Here is a 24,064-nt window from a genome sequence, read left to right as displayed (position 1 = left end):
GTCTTCCCGTTGTCTTTCTTGGCTGCTTAGTATCCATCACAGTAATTTATTAGACCCCATTTTCAGCCTGTTCCTCATTGGTTTTGAGAGGACTCCTGTTGGTGACAAGGTTGGAAATCCTCTGATATATACAGTGCTGTGCTTCTCAGTGCTATTTCCAGCTCCCTTCGTGCATCCAAAGGGTATGATCATTAGAGGGGGCGTGGGGCTGGGGGCTGGGTTCTACTCAGGAATCTCTACTTAAGTAACAATCATTTGATTAATGCAAGACCCTTTCAAAGCTGGAAGGAAACTGAGACTTGGAGAACTTAAGCAGTTTGCTACAGTCATGTAGTTTCTAAAAGTGGCAGAACCAGGACATTTGTTTGGTGTCCTGCATGCTCCAGAGTTCATGGCATGGACCACTGGACTGTGCCACCTTGTACCTGTTTTTATTTTGAGATGTAGTCTTGCTGTGTTGCACAGGCTAGTCTCAAACTCCTGGGCTCAAGCAATCCTCTCACCTCAGCCTGCCAAGTACCTGGAACTACAGGCACGCACCACTATGCCTGGTTCTGTATGTGTTTAAGCAGACAAAAACTTATTTCTTATTGTCTTAGATCTTAGGTGGGTCTTATATTCAAGTAGTGTTTTCATGGACCTGAGTACACAAAATAGAATCTTAGATTAGTGCTCTGCTGAACAGAGAGCACAATGTCTAAATGGCTACCACCTGAAGGTCTTTTTTTAAAATACACCTTTTCATGTGATTTGACTTTAACCATTCTCAGAATCATGTGTTCATTTCTATCCTGTTGGGGTTAGTGGCCAAAATAGAGGGTTGGTTTGGGGAGGAGCTGCTTTGTGCTCAAAAGCTGTTTGTGCATGTGTGTGTTTTTTTTTTTGTTTTTTTGAGACAGGGTCTCACTCAATTGCCCAGTCTGGAGTGCCATGGAACGATCACGGCTCACTGCAGCCTCAGCCTCATGGGCTCAAGCCATCCTCTCACTTCAGTCTCCTGAGTAGCTGGGACTAGAGTCATGTACCACTACACCCAGCTCATTTTTCTATTTTTTAGAAGAGATGAGGTTTCACCATGTTGCCCAGGCTGGTCTCAAACTCCTGACCTCAGGTAATCCCAGGAGTTCAAGGTACAATGAGCTGTGATCGTGCCACCGCATTCCAGCCTGAGTGACAGACCCTGTCTATAAAAAATAAAAAATTATGCCGAGCGCGGTGGCTCAAGCCTGTAATCCCAGCACTTTGGGAGGCCGAGACGGGCGGATCACAAGGTCAGGAGATCGAGACCATCCTGGCTAACCCGGCGAAACCCCGTCTCTACTAAAAAATACAAAAAACTAGCCGGGCGAGATGGCGGGCGCCTGTAGTCCCAGCTACTCGGGAGGCTGAGGCAGGAGAATGGCGTAAACCCGGAAGGCGGAGCTTGCAGTGAGCTGAGATCCGGCCACTGCACTCCAGCCTGGGCGACAGAGCGAGACTCCGTCTCAAAAAATAAATAAATAAATAAATAAATAAAAATAAAAAATTAATGTACATGGTGGTGCACGCCTGTAGTCACAGCTATTCAAGAGGTGGAGGTGGAAGGATCACTTGAGCCCAGGCGTTAGAGGTTACATTGAGCAGTGATCTCACCACTACACTCCAGCATGGCTAACAGAGTAAGACTCTATGTCTAAATATAATGTATGGGCCCTTTGGATAAGGTAGTGTTTGTGATTTAATGTAAACTGTCTTTTTCTTGTTGCAGAGAAATGCTAACTTTGTCTTCTTCATCCGTACAGGTTGGTGACATCGTGAAAGTCACAAGGATGAATATAAATGGCCAGTGGGAAGGCGAGGTGAATGGGCGCAAAGGGCTTTTCCCCTTTACGCATGTCAAAATCTTTGACCCTCAAAACCCAGATGAAAACGAGTGATTGCCATTGCCCTGTTTCCTGCTGCTTTGTTGTTCTGCCTGTCCTAGTCTCCTTTGAAGTGGGAAAGCATTCTCTCTCATAGGCAAGTCACACTGCATTGCCGAAGTCCAGCTTTCTGCAGACTGGCAGTCGCACACACATTTGGAATGCACACAGCGACTGCCTCCTGACGTTTGTATCATAGTTGTATTGTCAAAGAGTAGTCGATTTTAGAGTTCTTTTGGATCATAAACTGGAAATACTGATGGAAGCACACAAGTGGAGAGAAGTTGACGAGGAAAGGGTCTTCCTTCTCATCGCTGCCTGTTTGTACATGGGACTTATTCTTTCGTGTTCACCAGAGAAAGCCTGAGGCCATGGCGAGATACTGCATGTTTGCTGTTCCACAAAGCAGTGGCTCAGCTGCCATCTTGCTTTTCTTTGGACAACAGGAACTGAACCTTAAGGAAGAGAGAATTCTGTCCTAAAACTCCAAAATCCGGCTTTTTTTTTCTTTTGGTTTGGTTTGGTTTTGGAAAACTAATTAATTAGACTTGTGTGGGGTTTTTTTGTTTTGTTTTGTTTTTTTGTTTTTTTGAGACGGAGTCTTGCTCCATCACCCAGGCTGGGGTGCAGGCAATCTTGCCTCCGTGCAGTTTCCGCCTCCTGAGTTCAAGCGATTCTCCTGCCTCAGCCTCCCGAGTAGCTGGGATTACAGGCGCGCACACCACGCCCAACTAATTTTTGTACTTTTAGTAGAGATGGGGTTTCATCATGTTGGCCAGGCTGGTCTCGAACTCCTGACTTCAGGTGATCCACCCACCTCAGCCCCCTAACGTGCTGGTATTACAGCCATGAGCCGCTGCGCCTGGCCTAGACTTGTGTGTTCTAAACAGGTTAAGTAGCAGGTTGGGTTTTTATGATAGTGCAAGGAATGACACATGCCTCTGAGCTTCTAAACTCAAGCTGCTGTAACTAAAGGAATCTGAAAAGAACGACCCTGAAGCAGAGGCCTTTATTGTCTTGGTTGCCAGTAATAGTTTGTTTTGCCATGTAGCAGAAAATACACAAAATAATGCAGCTGTGGTGTGCCATGCTATGTGCACAGCCCCTTGGATTACTTTGTTTTAAAAAGCATCAGAGTTGGGGGGTACTTTAGGGAAACCTTTGCTTACCTTGTTTGCCAGTGATAAGAGCAGTGGGTTGGAGGGCAGTTGGCCAGTTTTCTGTTCAGCTTTTCAGTGAATGTACCCCTTTAAGGTTAAGACTTAAATTCCCCTAAAAAGTGGGGTTGTTCATAGAATCATTGGACTCATTAATGAATCGTTTAATTCCACTCACTGAAGCCCAGACCTCCGTACCCAGGCCCAGTCTCACCAGGCTGCCAGAGAAAGTTGGTGCTGCTGATACTGGTCTCACAGTCTAAGTAAGTGTCTGATGCTCCCAAGCAATGGAAATGCAGGCTCTGGAAATTGGTTAATGTATTTGATGTCTTAGTGTTTTAGTGACTAGGGAGACCATTAACTAGTTTATCATTAACCACTTACCAGTGTATTGATGTTAAAGCATTTCCCTGTTAGCTAAAAGAGGCCTATTCATACAAGCCAGCTGGTATATACGTGTGGTTCATCCGTCATCTGCTGCTCATGGCAGACTAGAATTCTGGGAACCCTGTGCAATTCAGTCAGCTCTCCCTTCTGGGCCCTGATAAAGACAAGCCTCAGCTCATAGTGAACACGGCAGACCTAGAAATGTAGCAACAGCCTAATGAGTAATTGTCATTTACTGAGTATCTGCTGTGACTGTGGCCCTGTCTGGAGGTTCCTAGGTTTTGAGATTTAGAACAATGCCTTCTGGAGACAGAACCAGCAAAACAACCATTTTTCAATTTTTCTTTAAATCAGTATTCCATTAGGCAGATAACTGCCATATTCATGAATCTTGAGAGTGTTCCCTGTGACAGAATTAATGGTCAGTTGGGAAAACTATCACCATGGCTTCCCATCTGTGGTTGTCCTCTAAAATTCTTGGAGATTAGCCTTTCCTTGCCAGTGAGAACGGTGGCCACCTCCTGCTCTGCATGGTCTGCGGCAGTTGCCGCTTCTGGTTGTGTGTGTCAAGTTGGCTTATTTTGGGTTCAGGCCTAGCGTAGCACCCACAAGTGGCAGACATATCACAGAGTCCCCAAACTCTGCTTAGAAACAGTGTTTGCCCTTTAGCCAGTGACCTGGTTCATCCCTGCCCAAGTTGAGCCCTGACTGGAGTTTGCAGCAGAGGGAGGAATGTGCCTTTTCAAGGAGGGCACAGACCCTTAAGCCTTTTTCAACCAGATTTAGCTGAAGGGCTTGACACCTTTGAATTACAGCAGTTGACTTAGAGCGCAAGAAGTCTGTGGCCATTTTGGAAAGCAAGGTTTCCTTTCAGCCCTGTCTACTGACCAATACCCCGACTCACCTTGTGTGGCGCACTTCAGAATCAGATATACCTAGAGTATACCTGTGGTTTGGTTTTATAATTAATCAGCTCATTACTTCAGCCCATGAAAATGGCATACAGGGCTGTTAGGAGATTCAGAGCTCAAAACAAGGTGAGCTTGAGTTCTGCACTCCTGATATGTGCCAAAAGTAAAACTTTTTTGACTTACAACCTTGTCAGTTTTTTTAATCAGGCAGGGATATTCTCTTTTTCACACTAAACATATGAAAGCAGCACCCCTGCCTCAGCTCAGCTTTGTGCCTGGGTTCCCCACTGGTCTGGGAAGCCTGTTGTGCTCCATAGAGCAGTGCAAATCTGACCCAGAGGGTGGGTGTTCATAACTGCTACTTGCTCTGCTCTACCATGTTTAAAGAAATATTTGGATGTTAAATTAACTCACTATGGTTTTTCACCTGGGAAGGAAACAAATTACGTACTAGAGGGCATTGACTGTTTGGTTATAAACTTGTGTATCCTGGGAAGGACCTGCGGTACAGGAGTCAGCCATGTCTGTGCTGTGTGGAACCACCTGACGACATGGTTAACGAGGAAGATGATATGTTGACCGGCTGCCGTTTGAGGACTTTGGTCACCCAGACTAGACACCTTCTGTGCTCATGTTTGGAAAGCTGAAAGGGAAGGACAGCTGTACCCTCCTGGGAGCTCACGTGTCCCTGGCACTGTGCTAGCTTTCCTTTACAGCTGTTTACAGACAAGGCAGGCCTGAGGAGGATGGCCACTGCTCTTGTGATGTTTGCTCAGAGGAATATGAACATTTTATTTTTGAAAAGGGATGATGTGGTTTTGTGCCAGGTGTTTATAATTTAATCCTTTAATATTATGGTTATTAACCTCTTAAACGTGAACGAATTCTTGATTGTTTTAACACAGTACCTAAGACTAATGCTTTCTGTGGACACCACTGAGCTCTGCCTCAACTCCACCCTCTGGGACCGGAGAACTATGCCCCTGGAAACTGCTGTCGGTGTGGACACTGTGCTGGTTCTATTTTCTAAAGGAGTAGAAAGACAGGTCTCTGAGACAGGATCGTTGTCCCTACAGGAGGAACAGTGGCCTTGCTTCTTAGACGGTCTTCACTGTGTGTTTTAAAACAAAAACAAAAACAACAACACCGTAAAACTCTTTTGACCTGTAATTTAAAGATCATAAACTTCAGGCAATAATATTTTCTGTGTAAGCTTTTAAAATTATTTTTGGGGATCATAGCTTGTTTTATTTTGTGCTATAAAATTAACAGTATTAAATGACTTATATTCTTAGAACACATCGAGTGTCTTTTCTTAACAGATTAGTGCCTTTTTATTTTTGTATTCCGTTTTACGTTAGTGGTCCCAGCATCAAAACCCTTGTTTCCATGGCCTGTTTGTATATTGTCTCAATAAAACTTGCATCAGCCGGTGGTGGCGGCAGCTTCGGTGTTTCAGTGTCTCCTCAGTCAGCCCCCACTAGCCTCCTGGCAGTTGAGCAGTGGTGAAATCTCTGATGCTCCTCAGAGACCCCTTAGTGCTGCTGCTGACCAAGAGCTAGAATGAAGTCTTGGCATCTGCCCATTCCAACACTCGGGCACCCAGAGGAGAGCACTTGGGGTCTCCCTCCAAAAGAGAAGAAATCTGGCTCCCAGAGTGTCTGCCTTGTAGGTACTGTACGGGAGCCTAGTGTTTGGCCTTTTTGAGCAATAGTTCCCACAGGTTGCACCACCACAGAGAACTTGGATCTTTTTCCTTCTAGGCACCCATATCTGAGGCTTCTAGTAAATATTTCTTCAGCATGAGCTAACCAGGGTTGAATGGTTTCAAGCAGAAGTCATGGGAAGTGAGCAGCCTCATCGCAGGTCAGGGCATGATAACCTATGCGGCTTTCTTGAATCCTTTTCTGTTTTTGGCTCTTTGTGGTTCTCCTGATGAACTTTGGGAGACCTCCAAGTGGATTGACTTGAGGTGTTGGGAGGCCCACTGACACCCCCTCACCCGGGGCCTTGTCTCTCCTACTCCCAGCTCTCAGTACATTTTATCTTTGACTTCACTTGTACTCTATTCCCATAACTGTGTATTGAGAGGTGCATATTTTATTGTAAAACCCTAGGAAGCCATTTTTAAAAATTATGGCTGGGTATGGTGGCTCATGCCTGTAATCCCAGCACTTTGGGAGGCCAAGGTGGGCAGATCTGGAGTTCAGGACCAGCCTGGCCAACACGGTGAAATCTCATCTCGGCAAAAAATATAAAAATTAGCCAGGCATGGTGATGCACGCCTCTAGTACCAACTACTGTGCAGGGAGGACCAAGGTGGGAAGATCTTTTGAGCTTGGGAGGCAGAGGTTGCAGTGAGCAGACATCATACCACTGCACTCCAGCCTGGGTGACAGAGGGAGATCCTTTCCCCACCGCCCCCTGAGACAGTCTTGCTCTGTCACCCAGAGCTGGAATGCAATGGTGTGACCTCAGCTCACTGCAACCTCTGCCTCCCAGGTTCAAGCAGTTCTCCTGCCTCAGCCTCCCCTGAGTAGCTGGGATTATGGGCATGTGCCATCATGCCCAGCTACTTTTTGTATTTTTAATAGAGACAGGGTTTCACCATGTTGGTCAGGCTGGTCTCGAACTCCTGACCTCAGGTGATCCACCCGTCTCAGCCTTCCAAAGTGCTGAAATTACAGGCATGAGCCACCCTGCCCAGCCAAGACTCTGTCTTAAGAATAAATTTACCAGCACTTTGGGAGGCTGAGGCAGGTGGATGTCAAGGTCAGGAGTTCAAGACCAGCCTGGCCAAGATGGTGAAACCCCGTCTCTACTAAAAGTACAAAAATTAGCTGGGCATGGTGGTGGGTGCCTGTAATTCCAGCTACTTGGGAGGCTGAGGCAGGAGAATTGCTTGAACCCAGGAGGCGGAGGTTGCAGTGAGCCAAGATCGCACCACTGCACTCCAGCCCCATGGGTGACAGAGTAAGACTCCATCTCAAAAAAAAAATAAGTTAAAAATTTATTTGAGACAATGTCTTGCTCAGGCTGGAGTACAGTGGTAAGATGATAGCTCACCTCCAACTCCTGGGCCCAGGCAATCCTCCCACCGTGGCCTCCTCAGTAGCTGGGATTACAGGCATAAGCCTCTGTGCCTGGCCCGGTATATATATTTATATAGAACTATGATGCTAAAATGTCCCTGATTCCTACTTTCAGGTTTCTGCTGAATTTGAGAGAAATCTGTCATGAAATATCAAAACTGTTACATCATTCTGAAAGAAACAATACTTTCCAGATACATCTTTGAAAACTACCTTTAGAGCCTGGTGCGGTCGTGCGTTCCTGTAGTCCCAGCTACTCTGGAGGCTGAGGCTGGAGGATTACTTGAGCCTAGGAGTTCCACACTGCAGTGAGTTATGACTGTGCCTGTGAATAGCCACTGCATTCCAGCCTGGTTGACATAGTGACCCCTATTGAGACATAGTAGCATCTCAATTTTTTTTTTTTTTTTTTTGAAACAGTCTCCTCTGCAGTGGCATATTCTTGGCTCACTGCAACCTCCACCTCCCAGGTGGGAGTAGCTGGGACTACAGGCATGCACCACCATGCCTAGCTACTTTTGTATTTTTAGTAGAGACTGGGTTTCACCATGTTGACCAGGCTGCTCTTGAACTCCTGACCTCAGGGGATCTGCCCACCTCGGCCTCCCAAAGTGCTGGGCGTGAGCCACTGCGCACGGCCAGCATCTCAATTTTTAATAAATAACTAAAAAATAACAAGTTTGAAAAAGTGTATCTTGGCCAGGAATGCTGACCTGGGTTCCTTCGAGGCGAGGGAAACTCTTGGACATGGGACCTAGTCGGGACTACCCCTCTGCTTGCCTCCCTGCTGGGTTAACAGTACAGCTGGCCCAGCCAGTCTTGAAACCTTACCCTGCAACAAAAACTTGACACCTCCAGGCTAGTCGTTCTGGAGGTGTCTTCTCTGGCCAAGTCGGCGACTCCCCAGCCCACTATTGTGACTGGACTCTGCTCTTGCAGTCTTAGTGTACACCCTGGTTCTTCAAGGGCAGCAAGCAGGACTATTCCGGTAGCAACCAGAGCTGGAGCTCAGGGGTTCCCTGTCCTGCACTGGAAAGCTGGGGCAGCATATGTGGTGACCAGTGCGCTGAGGATGAGGGGCGCTGTGGAGCCCAGGCAGGTTTAGGAAGCATTCCTGGAGGAGGGGAAATACTGGTAATCCAGGCTGAAGGAGCTGGATGGGGCCAGGGGCAGTGGCTAACGCCTGTAATCCCAGCACTTTGAAAGGCCTGAGACGGGAGGGTCGCTTGAGACCAGCCCGGAAAACATGGCAAGACCTTGTCTCAAGCCACACATGGTGGCATGCGCCTGTGCTTCCAGCTGCTTGGGAGGCTGAGGCTGGAGGATCGCTTGAGCCCTGGAGGTCGAGACTCCTGTGAGCCGTCATCGCACCACTGGACTCCACCCTGGGTGGCAGTGAGACCCTGTCCCTAAAGAACCGGGTGACCTCGACCCTCCACATCGCTGGCTCTCCACGGGCGCTGCACAGTGGAGACCCGGGATCTGATTGCATAGGACTGGGCACTGGAGTTTAAGTTATCCAGGGGGGTTTAATATGCAACGAAGTCTGGGAACCACTACCAGTGAACCCCTTCATTTTGTGTGGCTCCGGCTGCTGGAAGCCCTCGGACAAGGAACTGTAGCCCATCTACCGCGTGGTGTTGGTGTGAGAGTGGAGCCCGGGTCTGTCCCGGCGCGGGCCCGCGGCCACCGCGTTTGGATTCCAGATCCCAGCCCCTGTGCTCAGTCCGGGCTTCCTTTCTGGTGCTCTCCCAGTCCCTTCCCGCGCGCTCTTACCTGGGGTGTGGTGGGGGCGGGGGACAGAGCCGGGCGCAGTCGAGAGCACAGCCCTCAGGCGGGGCTGTGGGGCCACTGTGCTGAGGGCCAGGCCGCCACGCCCCTGGACCCTGAAAGTAGGCTCGGACCCCCGCTGCAGCGCGGACTCCGGCGTGGCCTGCAACCCGGACCCTGGCCAGCTCCGCGTCCTCCAGATCTTTACTCATGGCCCCGCATCGCCGGGCCCAGCTGCACCTTTGGTCCCCGCCCGCGGCAGCCGAGGTGGGGCATCTCCAGCGCCGAGTCTGGGGAAGGTGGACATCGCACGGAAGCGGGTTAAGCTCAGAGAGAATCCCAGCTTGGGATGGGGGTAGAAGGTGGTGGACCCTGCGCGGGGTGGGTGTGGAGGGTGGCCGAACTCTTGGGGTCCCTGGTGCTTCCGGGAGCTCCGTCCTAGCCCTCGGATCCCAAGGAAGAACTTGATATTTCCCTGACATTCTCCAGTGCCCATGGCTTCTGGCGTCCACAGATGGCGGGGGCGCATTCAGCAGCTGCAGAGATTGGGGAGGCAGGGCGTGGGGCCCAACCGCCGGCTGCGCCGCCCTTCTTCGTGTGGCTCTTCGGAGCCGTCGCATTTGCCCTCTCAAGGCTTCCTGGGCTCTCGACCCTAAGTAACCTGTGTCCCTGAGTCCCTGAGGGAGGCGCAGGATCTTAGCTCTGCCCTCGCTAAGATGAAAGCAGGACCGTATGGAGGAGGGACGGTTGCATGGGATGGCCAGGGTGGGGGCCCCAAGAGAACAGCTTCTGCCCGCCCTCCGGCCAAGGAAAGCCCTGGGGAACACACTTTCAGGCTAAAGGGTCTGAGGAAGAGAAGACTAGCAAGGCGGAAACCCTGGAGATGCCCAACAGTCAAGTCCGGGAAGGAAGGAGTAGGTAACCACTAACTGCCTAGAGAGTGGGAGCCAAGAAGAGGAGGGACCTGGACAGGGCTGCAAGGGGGAAGACACAGGCCCTCATGCCAGCCCTCTGGAAATAGTGCTTTGCAGACCACCTGAGCTCACCAAGACAGCTCTGAAGAATTTAGTGAATTATGCTTTGGCTTCTGGATTGAAGGAAAAAAGTATCTATAGGATGCAGCATTCAAAAGACCTGTAGGCAGGGCACGGTGGCTCACACCTATAACCCCAGCAATTTGAGAGTCTGAGGCGGAGAGGATCACGTGAGCCCGAGGATTCAAGATCAGCCTGGGCAATATAGTGAGTCTCTACAAAAAAAATAAAAATAAACAAATTAGCTGGACCTGTAGTCCCAGCTACTCCACAGGCTGAGATGGGAGGATGGCTTGAACCTGGGAGTTGGCCTGGGTGCAGTGGCTCATGCCCGTAACCCCAGCACTTTGGGAGGCCGAGGCAGGCGAATTACTTGAGGTTAGGAGTTTGAGACCAGCCTGGCTAATCATGGTGAAACCCCATCTCTACTAAAAACACAAAAGTTAGCCAGGCCTGGTGGCCCATGCCTGTAATCCCAGCTACTCAGGAGGCTGAGGCAGGAGAATCGCTTGAACCTGGGAGGCAGAGGCTGCAGTGAGTTGAGATCACACCATTGCACTCCAGCCTGGGCAACAAAGCAAGACTTAGTCTCAAAAGAAAAAAAGGAAGGCCAGGTGCAGTGGCTCATGCCTGTAATCGCAGCACTTTGGGAGGCTGAGGCAAGTGGATTGCTTGAATCCAGGAGTTCAAGACCAGTCTGGGCAACATGGCGAAACCCTGCCTCTATGAAAACATTTTAAAAATTAGCCAGACGTGGTGGCACACTCCTGTAGTCCCAGCTACTCAGGAGAATGAGGTGGGAGGATCACCTGAGCCAGGGAGGTGAAGGTTGCAGTGAGCCGTAATCGCACCACTGCACTCCAGCCTGGGTAACAGAGTGAGACCCTGTCTCAAAAGAAAAAAAAAAGAAAATATTTAAAATATTTAGGCCCAGCACAGTGGCTCATGCTGGTAACCCCAGCACTTTGGGAGGCCGAGGCAGGCGGATTGCTTGAGCTCAGGAGTTCGAGACCAGCCTGGGCAACATGGAGAAACCCTGTCTCTACCAAGAAAATACAAAAATTAGGTAGGCATGGTGGCGAATGCCTGTAGTCCCAGCTACTCGGGAGGCCGAGCTGGGAGGATCACCTGAGCCCAGGAGGTGGAGGCTGCAGTGAGCTGTCATCACACCGCTGCACTCCAGTCTGGGCCACAAAGGAGGACCCTGTATCAAATATATATATATATGTATATATGTATTTTTTAACACAATTACAAAACACTGTTTATAATTAAAAATAATAAAATGTTTGTAATAAAAAACCTTTTCATGGTAGAACAATATTCCACTGTGTGGACTGAGACAGCTGGATTTTTGTTTGTTTTTTTGTTGTTGTTTTGTTTTGTTTTTTTAGACAGAGTCCCACTCCAATGTACAGGCTGGAGTGCAGTGACGTGATATTGGCTCACTGCAACCTCCACCTCCTCGGTTCAAGCAATTCTCCTGCCTCAACCTCCCAAGTAGCTGGGATTACAGGTGCCCAACACCATGCCCAGCTAATTTTTTTTTTTTTTTGTATTTTTAGTAGAGACAGGGTTTCGCCATGTTGGCCAGCCTGGTCTCGAACTCCTGACCTCAGGTGATCCACCTGCCTCGGCCTCCCAAAGTGGTAGGATTACAGGCGTGAGCCGTCGCGCCTGGCCAGAGACAGCTTATACTAGCCCATCAGTCACTGGGAGTGTGGAGATTGTTGCCAATCGTGTGTGTGTGTGTGCACACACACACGCACGTGTGTTTAGAAAGGGGGTTTTGTCATGTTGCCCAGGCTGGTCTTGAACTCCAGGGCTCCAGCGATCCTCCTGCTTTGGCCTCCCAAAGAACTGGGATTACAGGTGTGAGCCATGCTCCTGGCCTGTTGCCAAATTGATGATAGAAGTTCCTCAGGGGATCCAATTAATAAGGGCCACAGGGACAGGGCCACCCTGTAGCCCTGTGGGCTAGCTCACTCTAGGAGTCCTCTGACCTCTTCCCCCTACCTGTTGCCTCCTTCCAGTCCAACATCAGTCCTAGATTTCTTTCCCGAAGACACATGTAACCGGGCACAGTGGCATATGCCTGTAGTCCCATCTACACGGGAGAATGAGGCAGGAGAATCCCTTGAACCTAGGAGTTCAAGGCTGCAGTGAGCTATGATCATGCTCCTGAACTCCAGCCTGGGTGACAGAGAAACCCCGTTTCAAAAACAAAACACATGTCATGAAGACCCCTTACCCAGCTTCCCCTGTTCCTCCAGACCAGCCAACATCCATGTAAGGCCCCTGCCTAGAACTTCATGGCAAGCTGGACTGGACTGGCATATTCTGAGTTCTCCAGAATTTACCATCTTACCTCCTTGCCCACACTGTTTCTTCTGTGTGAATGCCCTTTTCCTCTCCTGTGAACTACGGGCATCTGCCCTCAGCTCTTGAGAACAGGGATTAAGACTGGCTATGCCTCACCAGGCGTGGTGGCTCACACCTGTAATCCCAGCACTTTGGGAGGCCAAGGCAGGCAGATCACCTGAGGTTGGGAGTTCGAGACCAGCCTGACCAACATGGAGAAACCCTGTCACTACTAAAAACACAAAATTAGCTGGGCGTGGTGGTGGGCGCCTGTTGTCCCAGCTACTCGGGAGGCTGAGGCAGGAGAATGGCGTGAACCCGGGAGGCAGAGCTTGCAGTGAGCTGAGATTGTGCCACTGCACTCCAGCCTGGGCGACAGAGCAAGACTCCATCTCAAAAAAAAAAAAAAAAAGACTGGCTCTCCCAGAGTATGGGGACAGAACAGTGCGTGCTGCAAAGCCAGCCATTTGAGGAGGGCCTAGTCTGAACTGAATAGATCAATGGGCTGGAGCTGACTTTGGACAGAGTTGAACAACCCCAGAGAATCTAGTGGGTGCTGGGCATACAGTGGTCAGGCGTATGTAGGCAGACCTGGGCTGAAAAGAGGCTGGGCTGCAGGAGCCAGGGCAAGGCAGAGGGGCAGGGACAGGAGTGGGTGATGGAGTTGGGCCCCAGTTCTTTGCTTCCATATGAATGAATCACTGTACAGCTGCAGGCACCACTGCATCAGCTTGCCCCTCCACACAGCTGCCCTTGGCTCATGTTGGCTGTGCTGTATCAGTCCTTCAATGTTTTCCGGGGATCAGTTAATTAAGTTGAGGTCTCTGCATCTGGAAATCTGCCTCAAACTGCAGGGAAAATGCCCCCAGTCTTGGTCTTTGCCTTCAGAACCCTCAAGGAGAATCCTGCTGATTCTCAGATTGGGCTCCAGGGGGCGACAGTGTCAATCACAATGTTAGATACTGAAACTGGCTCAGTTCTTTTTTTTTTCCTCTTCCCTTCCCTTCCCTTCTTCCCTTCTTCCTTCCCCACCTCCCTCCCTTTCCCCATCCCTTCCCCTCCCCTCCCCTCCCCTTCCCTTCCCTTTCCTTCCTCTCTTTTCTTTCTCTTTCTCTTTCTTTCTTTTCTTTTTTTTTTTGACAGAGTCACACTCTGCCATCCAGGCTGGAGTGCAGTAGCACAACCTCAGCTCACTGCAACCGCCGCCTCCTGGATTCAAGCAATTCTCCTGCCTCAGCCTCCTGAGTAGCTGGTATTACAGGTGTGCACCACCACACCCAGCTAATTTTTGTATTTTTAGTAGAGATGGGGGTCTCACCATGTTGGCCAGTCTGGTCTCAAACACCTGACCTCAAGTAATCCGCCTGCAAAATACTGGGATTACAGGTGTGAGCCACTGCAGCGGCCTTTTTTTTTTTTTCTTTTTTTGAGTCAGGGTCTCACTTTGTCGCCCAGGCTGGATGTAGTGGCAGAATCATGGCTCACTGCAGCCTTGACTGTCCGGGCCCAAGCCATCCTCCCACCTCAGCCTCCCAAGTGGCTGGGACTACAGACTTGCACCACCACACCAAGCTAAAGTGTTGTTTTGTTTGTTTGCTGTAGAGACAGTTTTGCCTTGTTGCCCAGACAGCGATCCTCCTGCTTCATCTCCCCAAAGTGTTGGGATTACAGGTGTGAGCCGCCACGCCCGGTCACTTTCTTACCTAAAATACCTGCACACCTGCTTGGAGACTCTAGGGTGAGGGGAGTGGGGAACAGGAGAATCTGACAGTAGTGGGTAGATGTAAGGAGGAGAAGGACAAGCTTGCTGTGTGGTGGGATGCTTCAGGGCTGGGGGTGCCTAGGAATCTACCTCTCTCCCAGGCTGTGGAATTATCCTCCCCACACTCACTGCTTCTCTAACCTTGGCTATCTCTTCCTGCCTTTGGGGTGTCTAATGGGCCTGAGGGACCTCCCAGCTGCTCTAGGTCATCTCACTGCAGCCATGTGCCCCATTTGGTACTGTCAAAGCTGCTGGAATATTATTGCCTTTCCAGAAGCATCCTTGGGGCAAGATCAGGACCTCAGGCTGCCAGGGGCTCAGAGCCCTCCTGGGTCTTCCTGGGGCCCCTGGTCCACATGCATCTCCCCTAAGCCTTAGGGCCCTTCGAGGGGCAGCACTTCTAGCCTGCCCTTGGTTTTAGCTTTTGCTCTATGAAGATCTTGTGATTTCTTCCCCAGCATGGGGCAGCAGGAACCTCAAGCACAGTGCCTGGGGCCAAGAGAGCCACAATGGACTTGCCCCAGGTCAGGCCTGCACTTGCCTTGTGTCAGGGTATCTCCCCAGGTTGCTGGCCTCCTCAACCCCTACACTGACCTGTTTCCCCAGCTTTATCTCTGACACCCCAAACTCAGCAGCCCCGACCCCACTTCCCGAGCACCCCCTGTGCCTGATTCTGTACCTGTCATGGTGTCCTGGCAGCAGTCTGGGAGAGTATTTCAGTTACCCCCAGTGTCCTGGGGAGGCTGGAGCAGAGGGGTCCACTCACTGATCGCCACGGTCACAGAATAAGACTTGAATTGTGCATTGGAGGCCCTGTGGCCTTGTATGAGCCTGGTAGGCCTCTCCCCTCCTGCTTCCAATCCTCCACCTGGGAGGCCAGCCTGCCCAGGGCTGCTCTGCCACTTAGCAGCTGTGTGGTCCTAGAGAGTCCCTAACCTCACTGAACCTCAGTTTCTCCGTTTGTGAAATGGAGATAATACAAAGAGAACCTTCCTTCTCAGGTTGTTGTGATGGGTAAGGAAATAAGTGCATGCAAAATCACAGCCTTAGTTATTATGAGGGGCACTGTCTTCCTGGCTGCAGGAGATTCTGAGGGTGGGTGGGGGGTGCGGCAGCCGGATCACCACATGTATGAGATGGGGGCAGGCTAGTTGGAGATGGAGGGCACCAGACCCAAGCACTGCCATCTGCTCCGTGATGGGACTCTCCTGTGGCAGTGGCAACGGTCCCACTGTGGAAGCGACACATGAGCTGAGAGGACTTGCCCGAACTGAGCCACATGTGCCCTTTGGACCTGGGCACCCCACCACCTGCCCCCAGTGTGACCCGTGCAGGGCCTGTTCCTGACCCTGAGCAAGACCAAGACTTCCTGGGCTGCGTTTCCTATCTGTAAAATTGTAGGAGGGTGGTGGGGTTGGGGGACTCGAACTTGCCCCCTGGTGGGGTGGGGCATAAATAGTCCCAGAGGATGGCCTGGGAAGACCGGCTGGGCCTGGCACAGGGGACTATTACTGCTGTCATTATTGTCCTCCTTACAGGAGAGGAGAGTAAGGCCTAGACAGGGGAGGAACCCACACAGCCTCTGTGCTCTAGCCTGCTGGAAGGACAAGGTCTACCTACAAATGCAGAGATCCACACATTAAGGACAATGAAACACCCAAGTGTTAGGAACCAGAATAATCAGCCCTAACAGAGGGGAGGCTGGTCAGGGAGGGCTTCCTGGAGGAGGAGGCACAATACCAGGGTGCACTGTGATTTCTGGAGACCCAAGGAGTTCTGGTAAATGACAGGTGAAAAAAAGAAAAATGTAATAAAATACAATTGAAAATAGACCCTGGTACGTGTGGAGAGAGGGCCGGGAGGAACCTAGGACACAGGTGAACCTGAACTCCCTCACCCAGTGAAGGGAGCTGTGGGCAGTAAGGTTTGATTGGGGTTTTCTTTCTTGTGGAGATTTCTCAGAGTGATTCAAGTTCCCCCACAGTGGTTCTGAGACTTTGGAAAGAAAGAAAAGTAAAAAAGAAGCAGACCCTGCCCGCGCCCCAGCTGGGCATCCCTGGGAGGTCGCGAGGATCCTCGGAGACCCAGACCCGGGTCTGGGGCGCCCCCTGCCAGAGCGGCCCCCGGCTGCCTCCCCACGCTCCACGACTCCGGTCCGGACGCCGAGGGCCTCGGCCTGCCCCATGTCCCCCCGCCGCCCACCACCTGCTCCGGCCCGGCGGGGCGGTGCTGGGCGCCGCGGGCTCCCCGGCCGCAGTGCAGCCGCAGCGCCAGCCCCGCCCCGCCCGCGCCTCCCCGCCCCCCCCGCGCCCGCGGCCCCAAGCGGTTCCCGAGTCCAGGCCCGCGCCGAGCCCAGGTGAGCGCCCGCCCCGGGGACCCCGGTCCCCGGAACCCCGGTCCCCGCCCGCCGCCCCGCCTCTTCGCCCCGGAGCCGGGGGCCAGCGCTTGCGCTCGCAGGTCTCGGACCCGGGCCCGGCACGTTAGGGGTTGGGGGTCGGCAAGCGTGGCCAGAGGCACTGCCCGGGGGCCGGAGCACACCTCGTCCTTCTCTCGTCCCACAACCGCCCCTTCCCTGCTCGCCGCGGGTTCCCACTGTGTGCCAGTCCCCCTTCCCGGGCTGCAAGGTCTGGCGGGGCACCGGGACGGAGCCGGTGAGGCTGCTGGCACCGGCCACCGGCTTCCTGGAGAGAGGGAACTGCACGTGCAGAGGCGGGGAGAGTGGACAGATGCTTGTGCCTGAGCTCCGTGGAGGAGGGGAGAGCGCGGAGCCCCCACACTGGAAGGCAGGACTGGAATCAGATGCCACCCCTAGGACGCCTGGAAGCCACTGGGAGCCCGATCTGGGCAGGAGCCCTTTATGAGGCAGTGGGGGCAGGTGGGCCAGAGGTGGAGGAGTGGAGGGAGGACCCTGCCTAGCCTGCACACAGGGCGGGTGCCAGGAGCCCTGCGACGGTGAGGTGGAGCAGTGGCCCCTCAGTGAGATGGGGTAATCCAGTCCCTCTTCACAGGTCCTGGGGTCCCTGGGACAGACAGACTCCTGCAGAGTCCAGTTAGCACTGGACTCTGCTAGAACTTTTCTGCAGTGGGCAGCTCATGGGCAAGGAACAGCACTCTGGCATTCTGCACAAACCTGGGGGGCCCCTACTGCCCTGCCCCTAGCAAGGACCTTTGCCTTTGAGTGGGGAGACTGGGCTCCAAGTCGATCTAGCACACAGTAGGCCGAAGGCACAGGGGCCCCACCCAGTCTTCTTCCTGGCCCAGGCCCTGGGGGATTCAGGCCCCTGGGTACTCGGGAAGGGACAGCACAGCCTGGGCAGGTCCCCAGTGGCAAGACCAGGTCTGACCTTTTCTGGGATCTGTGGCCTAGCAGGTGAGGCCTGAGGTCAGCCAGGAAGGAAGTGGGCAGGGCTGAGCCAGGGCTGAAGCCAGGACCCAGGGAGGGGCTGCCTAGTGCCCAGGGAGGGGGCAGGTGGGGCAGGTGGCAGTTGAGTTTTACAGACCTTCCTTGGTGACAAGTGGGGGAAGAGCCAAGGCACACCCCAGTGGCTGTGGGAGTCACTGGCTCCTCCCCTGTAATGGGCACCTCGAGGGCTGACAGGCGCAGGGGCCAGGCACCAATGGTCTCTCTCCAACCTGGCCTTTTGTTTCCACCCCTCGCTCTCAGGCACCCACCCACAGCCCTTCTGGGATCTGGGCCAGACCAGGTGGGCCTCAGCCCCACCTCAAGTGAGACTTCAGGAAGAAGTTCCAGAGGAAACTGGAGGATGACAGTGGGATGGACTGTGGGAAGGTCATTTGTAAACAAGGCAGCTATGCCTGTGCCCTGGGCCTTCCAAAGTCCTACCTGTAGGCTGCATCTTCTGCAAGGCCCACCCTGTAGCCTGGAAGGCACCTGGGCTACAGTGATCTCTTTGCTGTGCAGGTGTCCCTCCCCCAGGGCACCTTACAGGGCCTTAGGGTGATATGGGGGCTTTCTGGGTCCCTGCCCATCTTAAAACTGATGAAGGTGGGAGGGTGGGGTAGGAGGCCACAGGGATACCCCTGCTGCTTGACCTTGATGGGACCTTGGCCCCTTGCTTTCCCCATCTGCTGTTGGGCAAGACCGCAGCACCACAGGCCTAGCGGGCATTTGTGAATGGCTGGAGTCGGGGGTAGGGGGAGCTCATGGCTGCTGGGCACAGGCGTGGCAGGGCTATGTGCCCGGCTTCTCTTTCCCCTAACCCCATCAGGGCCGGGCTGGCCGCCCACTTCTGTTCACCACAGAGCTGGGTTTCCCTGGGGACCAGTGGACTGGCCCAGCCCCACACCACCCCCCAGCCCCTCCTGGCCACAGCTTGAGCTGGGAGGAGGGTTGAGGCTGGGCCGCCTCCTGGACCCCTGCCCTGCCTGCCCGGCCTTCCAAGGCCCGGCAGCCTCAGTCCACTGCTGGGCCTGGAACATGGAGCAGTGGCTGCCCTGAGAGGAGGTGGGTGTCCAGAGTACTAGCCAGGGTGGGGCTGGGCTAGGGGGAGCCTGATGACACTTGCATTGTAGGAGGGAGAAGACCAAGGATGAGGAGGGCTTTGGCTTGCCCAAAGTGACCCACTCTTTGAGCTTAGGCATGGTGGTCTCCCGGTACAATGGAGGGTCCAAGAACTCTCAGGCTGTGGGATTTGGAGAGGGGAAGGGGGGCATGAGGAGGCAGCAGAAATCAGGGAGGATTTCTTGGGCAAGGCAACTGCGGGGCTGGACCAAGGGTGGCTGAGGTTGGGGCGAGGAACTCCACTGGAGGAGTGAGAGAGCTGAGCTCGGAGGGCTTCAAAGGGGAGGTGTCCTCCAGGGCCCCATGCTCTGGGATCAGGCTCACCTACACGCCATGGTTCCCAACTCAAATGTAAGACTCTCTGAGGCTCCCACTGTCTCTCTGTGTCTCTACCTCTGCCCACACGCCCCGGTCATGACGGCCCCAGTCTCCCCTGCAGGTCCTAGAGCAGCTCCAGCAGGATGGCATCTCCAGCATCTCTAAGGCCTTCACGGGGTCCAGCCCCATGGGGGGCGCCCTAGGCCTCCGACAGCTCCCCATCTGTGCTCCTGCCTGCCGGCCATCTTCAGGCCACAAGCCATGGGTGGCTGTTTCTCCAAGCCCAAACCAGGTACCTCCTGTCTTCTTGCCTCCATCCTTCCTCCTCCCTCCCCACCTCTTCCTCCGCCCTCTTCCCCCCGCCCTCCCCCCTGCACTCGGCAAGCCTCCGAAGTAGGTCAGGCTAGGCAGGAGCCTGCTTGGAATGTTAATACGCTGCGGCCAGGAGGGGGTAGGGGGCCTGGAGCAGTTCCCCGGCTGGCCCCTGCTCCAGTGGGTGCCCCTTTTTCTTTGGGGCTTTGAGTGTTGGTGGTGGGAATAACAGCAGGACCCTTCTTGGAAAAGGAAAGGCAGGTTCCTCCTGTTGCAGGGTTGGGGAAGGGGCTATGCCCCCAGGGCCAGGGAAGTGGGGGGACTGGAGACAACCTCAGCTACTCTATGACCTAGGGCATGCAAGTTACCCCTCTGAGCCTCTGTTTTTCTCTCTGCAAAAGAGAGGGCCTGGCCACCCTGACCTCTTAGAGTTGCTGTGAGGGTGTAGTGAGCAGATCCTGGCTCTCTTCGCCTCCTCTGATCCCCTGTGTGGTCTCGGGCTGCCTTCTTGGCCTTTCTGGGCACACTTCCCCATTTATACAGGAAATCACCACCCAACCTAGCCTGAGCTACTCTGGCCAGAAGTGATAGTGTCATGGGGTGCTGGGAGAGGCCTGGGTCTTTTCTCCACTAAAGACTCATGTCTGCAGAGCTCTCCCTCTGGCCCCCTACTTTCCATCTTCTCTCCTCACAACACCCAGGGAGGCAGGAGTGTGCAGCTTTGTCACAGATGGAGAAAATTAGGCTTAGAGAGACCTCAAGAGCCCAGCCAGTGCTCCACTCACCCCACCAGGCCACCCTGCCCCAGCCAGCTCACCCCAGCCAGCTCACCCCAGCTCCCCTTACCTGATACCCATCGGCTCCATTACCTTGGAACTTGTGAGTCTTTTCTCCCTTTCCTGGGTCTAAGGGAGAACTTAGGGGAGGGAGGAGAGCTGTAGTGACTCACCAGACAGAGGGACCCACCTGCCTCTGCTCCAGGAAGCCACTCTTCCTCCCCCAACTCCTGTGCTGTGGATACCCAGGCCTGGGCTGGATCCCTCCCTGCCTCAAAATGTGCCTTGGGCAAATGATGTCCATTGTCTCCCCCTAGAAGTGGGTGGGATGATGCCAGCTGGCCTCATACCAGGCGTCTGTGGCACTGCTGGGCTGGCAGGAGGCCTTGGCAGAAGATGCCACCTGCAGGTTCTTTTAAAGGACCCCAAAGGGCTGGCCTGACTGGGACCCGTGGCCCAGTATGGGGGGTGGCCACTCTCACCAAAGGCAGTGCTAAGAATTTAGGCAAATCCAGCCCTGCCCTTTCCCGGCTGTGAGGCCTTTGGCAGGTGATTTCACCTCTCTGAGTCTCTGCATCCTCATTGTAAAGTGGGGCTGTTGTGCCTAGCATGGGGGCCTCGCACACAAGAAACACTTGTGGAATATTATTTGTTATCCCTTCTCTGAGCTGGGCTCTGTGCTGCCAGGCCTCCCCTGTGGGCCTGTAGCCAGAGGCTCAGGCCCCAGGTGCCCATGCTGGGCAGGTCAGGCATGAGGCTCAGGGAATCTCCAGATATGGGAGTTAGGGCTTTTGGGGCATGAGGGTTCTGCTGGGGTCTTAAGGGGCCACAAAGAGACTAGAGCAAGCAGAAGACCTCTGTGCAAATCCCTCACTTTCTATCTTGCCCCACTCGATTCTGTGGCTCCATGTGTATCAGCACCTGCTTCTTGGGTTCCCTCTGTGCTCCTGCATGTCCTGTCTGAGTTCTTGATAAGAATATATCAGGCCAGTCCCTCATCTAGGTCAGAGCTAGAAGGAAGTGCAGCTCTCTTAGCATCTATTCACCCGCCTTTTATTAGGCCATAACTGCTACCTAAAGGCTTTCCATCCTCACCATGGCTGCTAGGCGGCCCAGAGCTAACTGGTAAAACACTGCTGCCCAACTCCATCTATTGAGCTTCTACTCTGGGTTACATACATTATTTCCTTCAGCATCCACTATCACCAATGAGATAGGCATTTGCTGTTCTCTCTGTTTTATTTTCATTTTTTGAGATGGGGTCTCATTCTGTTGCCCAGGTTGGAGTAAAGTCGCATAATCATAGCTTGCAGCAGCCTAGAACTCCTGGGCTCAAGTGATCTTCCCACCTTAGCCTCCTGAGTAGCAGGGGCTACAGGCCTGCACCACCACAACTGGCAATTTTATTTTTATTTATTTATTTATTTATTTATTTATTTATTTATTTATTATTATTTTTGTTTCGAGAGAGAGAGAATCTCACTCCCTTGCCCAAGCTGGAGTGCAATGGCACGATCTCGGCTCACTGCAACCTCCATCTCCCAGGTTCAAGCAATTCTCTTGACTCAGGCTCTCAAGTAGCTGGGATTATAAGTGCATGCCACCATGCCTGGCTAATTTTTATATTTTTAGTAGAGACTGGGTTTTGCCATGTTGGCCAGGCTGGTCTCGAACTCCTGACCTCAAGTGATCCGTCCGCCTCGGCCTCGCAAAGTGCTGGGATTACAGGCGTGAGCCATCATTCCTGGCCAACAGGCAAATTTTTAAATTTTTTTTTTTTTTTTTTTTTTTTTTTTTTTTTTTTTTTGAGGCGGAGTCTCGCTCTGTCGCCCAGACTGGAGTGCAGTGGCCGGATCTCAGCTCACTGCAAGCTCTGCCTCCCGGGTTTATGCCATTCTCCTGCCTCAGCCTCCGGAGTAGCTGGGACTACAGGCGCCCGCCACCTCGCCCGGCTAGTTTTTGTATTTTTAGTAGAGACGGGGTTTCACCGTGTTAGCCAGGATGGTCTCGATCTCCTGACCTCGTGATCCGCCCGTCTCGGCCTCCCAAAGTGCTGGGATTACAGGCTTGAGCCACCGCGCCCGGCCTAAATTTTTAAATTTTTTGTAGAGACTGTGTCTCACCTTGTTTCCCAGGCTGGTCTTGAACCCCTGGACTCAAGCGATCCTCCTGCCTTGGCCTCCCAAAGTGTTGGGATTACAGGCATGAGCCACCGCACCTGGCCTTCTCTCCATTTTGTAATAAAGGCATCTTAAGGCCCAAAGGGGCTAAGGCGGGTCTTATGGGCAACCAGAAGTCACGGATCTGGGGCTGATCTGGTTTTGTGGGTGAGCAGAGACGCCCCTCCCCTCCACCTTTCCAAAGGGCCCCTGACTTAATGGCTTTTGTTAGACTCAAAATGGCTTTTGTTAGACTCATCAGTGTGCGGGCTTGGAGCCTTCTGGGAGGAGGTGGAGGATGAGAGCAGCCTGGCTTGGCGTTATCTGGCCCCCCTGCCAGGCTATTTGTGAGCTCCCACAGCTTCTAGAGCTGGTGTCAGCTAAGTCCAAAGTATTTCTCTTTTTAAGTCTTCCAAAAACATTATAACACCATTACATAAAGTATAGAAAATGGAATGAAAGCCCCACCCATAACCCCCCACCTGATACGACGGCCTCAGTGTGGCTCTGTGCTCTGCACCCTCCCTGCTGGGCTGGGGGTCAAGGAACTGACCTTTGCCCCTGTCTCCTGCTATGCCTGGGCCTGAGCTGAGGGCTGGGACGTGGGACTGGGGAGGGGGCCTGGCCAGGGTGGAGGATTTAGCAGAGCATGAGATGACAGATATGCAGGGGCTGGGCAGCCAGGAGAGGCAACTCCTGAGCCTTGTCTGGGTAGATAGGAAGGATGGCAGATGGCAGCCCCAGCCCAGGGGACAGCTCAGACGAAGGCCTGGAGGTGCATCTCGGCAGCCTCTCTGGGTTCTTGGTTTCTGGAGTGTCAGGTCTGAGGTGGAGGGGATGAGAGGTAAAACCCAGAGGCGCTGGTGCCTTGGGAAGTGAGAGAGGTACCTCTGCTCCAGCATTGGGCCCATGCTGTGCCAGGGGCTGAGTGTCCATCACTCAGCTTCCTCCCTGCCGCAGCAGCCTGGGAGGCTGGATTATTGCTGCTAAAAATTCTGTTTATTGTTCCCTTCTAATTAGAAAAATATCCCCGGCACATCACAGGGAATTTGGAAAATGTGGAAGAGTATAAAGAAGAAAATGGCAATCTCTGGCTCACTCCCCACTAGAGCTGGCCCCGTGGGCACGCTGGGGAAGTGGCCTCTGTACGGAGGCTGTCGGGGGGCTGTGCTGTCCACATGCCTTCCCATGCTCGGGTTCACCCCCAGGGCACACAAGGACACTGAAAACCCAGCACCTGGTCAGTGAAGGATTCTCAAATTGGTGAGAAAAGCTATTTTAAGAAGTTGAAATTGGGCCGGGTGTGGTGGCCCACGCCTGTAATCCCAGCATTTTGGGAGGCTGAGGCCGGTGGATCACCTGAGGCCAGGAGTTCAAGACCAGCCTGACCAACATGGAGCCCCGTCTGTACTAAAAATACAAAAATTAGTTGGGCATGGTGGCACATGCCTGTAATCCCAGCCGCTCGCTTGAACCCTGGAGGCGGAGGTTGTGGTGAGCGGAGATCACGCCATTGCACTCCAGCCTGGGCAACAAGAGGGGAACCCCATCTCAAAAAAAAAAAAAAAAAAAAAAAAAAACCGGGATTACCGCGCCTGTCCC

General features: G+C 53.1%; 3 protein-coding genes across 9 annotated transcripts in view; all 3 read left to right on the top strand.

The window, feature by feature from the left end:
- Window positions 1-5,800, top strand: part of CRKL (CRK like proto-oncogene, adaptor protein) — a 39,593-nt gene extending 33,793 nt beyond the window's left edge. The window contains exon 3 of the mRNA XM_023197951.1: window positions 1,782-5,800. Within this exon, the coding sequence (XP_023053719.1) occupies window positions 1,782-1,916 (135 nt within the window). The 3' untranslated portion in view covers window positions 1,917-5,800. The remainder of the gene's footprint in view (window positions 1-1,781) is intronic.
- A 3,001-nt stretch (window positions 5,801-8,801) lies between these two features.
- On the top strand, window positions 8,802-16,203 carry LOC111530662. The gene is made up of 2 exons (XM_023197952.1): window positions 8,802-9,485; window positions 15,914-16,203. Exons 1-2 carry the CDS (start codon window positions 8,983-8,985, stop codon window positions 15,924-15,926), a joined length of 516 nt encoding a protein of 171 aa, XP_023053720.1. The 5' UTR covers window positions 8,802-8,982; the 3' UTR covers window positions 15,927-16,203.
- Window positions 16,204-16,382: 179 nt separating this feature from the next.
- Window positions 16,383-24,064, top strand: part of LOC111530663 (leucine-zipper-like transcriptional regulator 1) — a 34,786-nt gene continuing 27,104 nt past the window's right edge. The window contains exons 1-4 of one of the 7 annotated variants that reach the window (XM_023197955.1): window positions 16,695-16,731; window positions 18,040-18,079; window positions 18,639-18,840; window positions 19,337-19,507. In XM_023197955.1, the coding sequence (XP_023053723.1) occupies window positions 19,477-19,507 (31 nt within the window). In that variant the 5' untranslated portion in view covers window positions 16,695-16,731; window positions 18,040-18,079; window positions 18,639-18,840; window positions 19,337-19,476. Of the gene's footprint in view, window positions 18,841-19,324; window positions 19,508-24,064 lie in introns of all 7 variants that reach the window. The other 6 variants (XM_031934614.1, XM_023197956.2, XM_023197954.3 and 3 more) reach the window with 6 other exon arrangements.

The sequence above is a fragment of the Piliocolobus tephrosceles genome, chromosome 19, assembly GCF_002776525.5.
Source record: "Piliocolobus tephrosceles isolate RC106 chromosome 19, ASM277652v3, whole genome shotgun sequence".
NCBI classification, from domain to species: domain Eukaryota; kingdom Metazoa; phylum Chordata; class Mammalia; order Primates; family Cercopithecidae; genus Piliocolobus; species Piliocolobus tephrosceles.
This window is presented reverse-complemented; position numbering and strand designations above follow the sequence as displayed.

Excerpts from the sequence above, each read along its gene's own strand:
- LOC111530662 (XM_023197952.1), top strand. The coding sequence starts at position 8,983 with ATGCAACGAAGTCTGGGAACCACTACCAGTGAACCCCTTCATTTTGTG.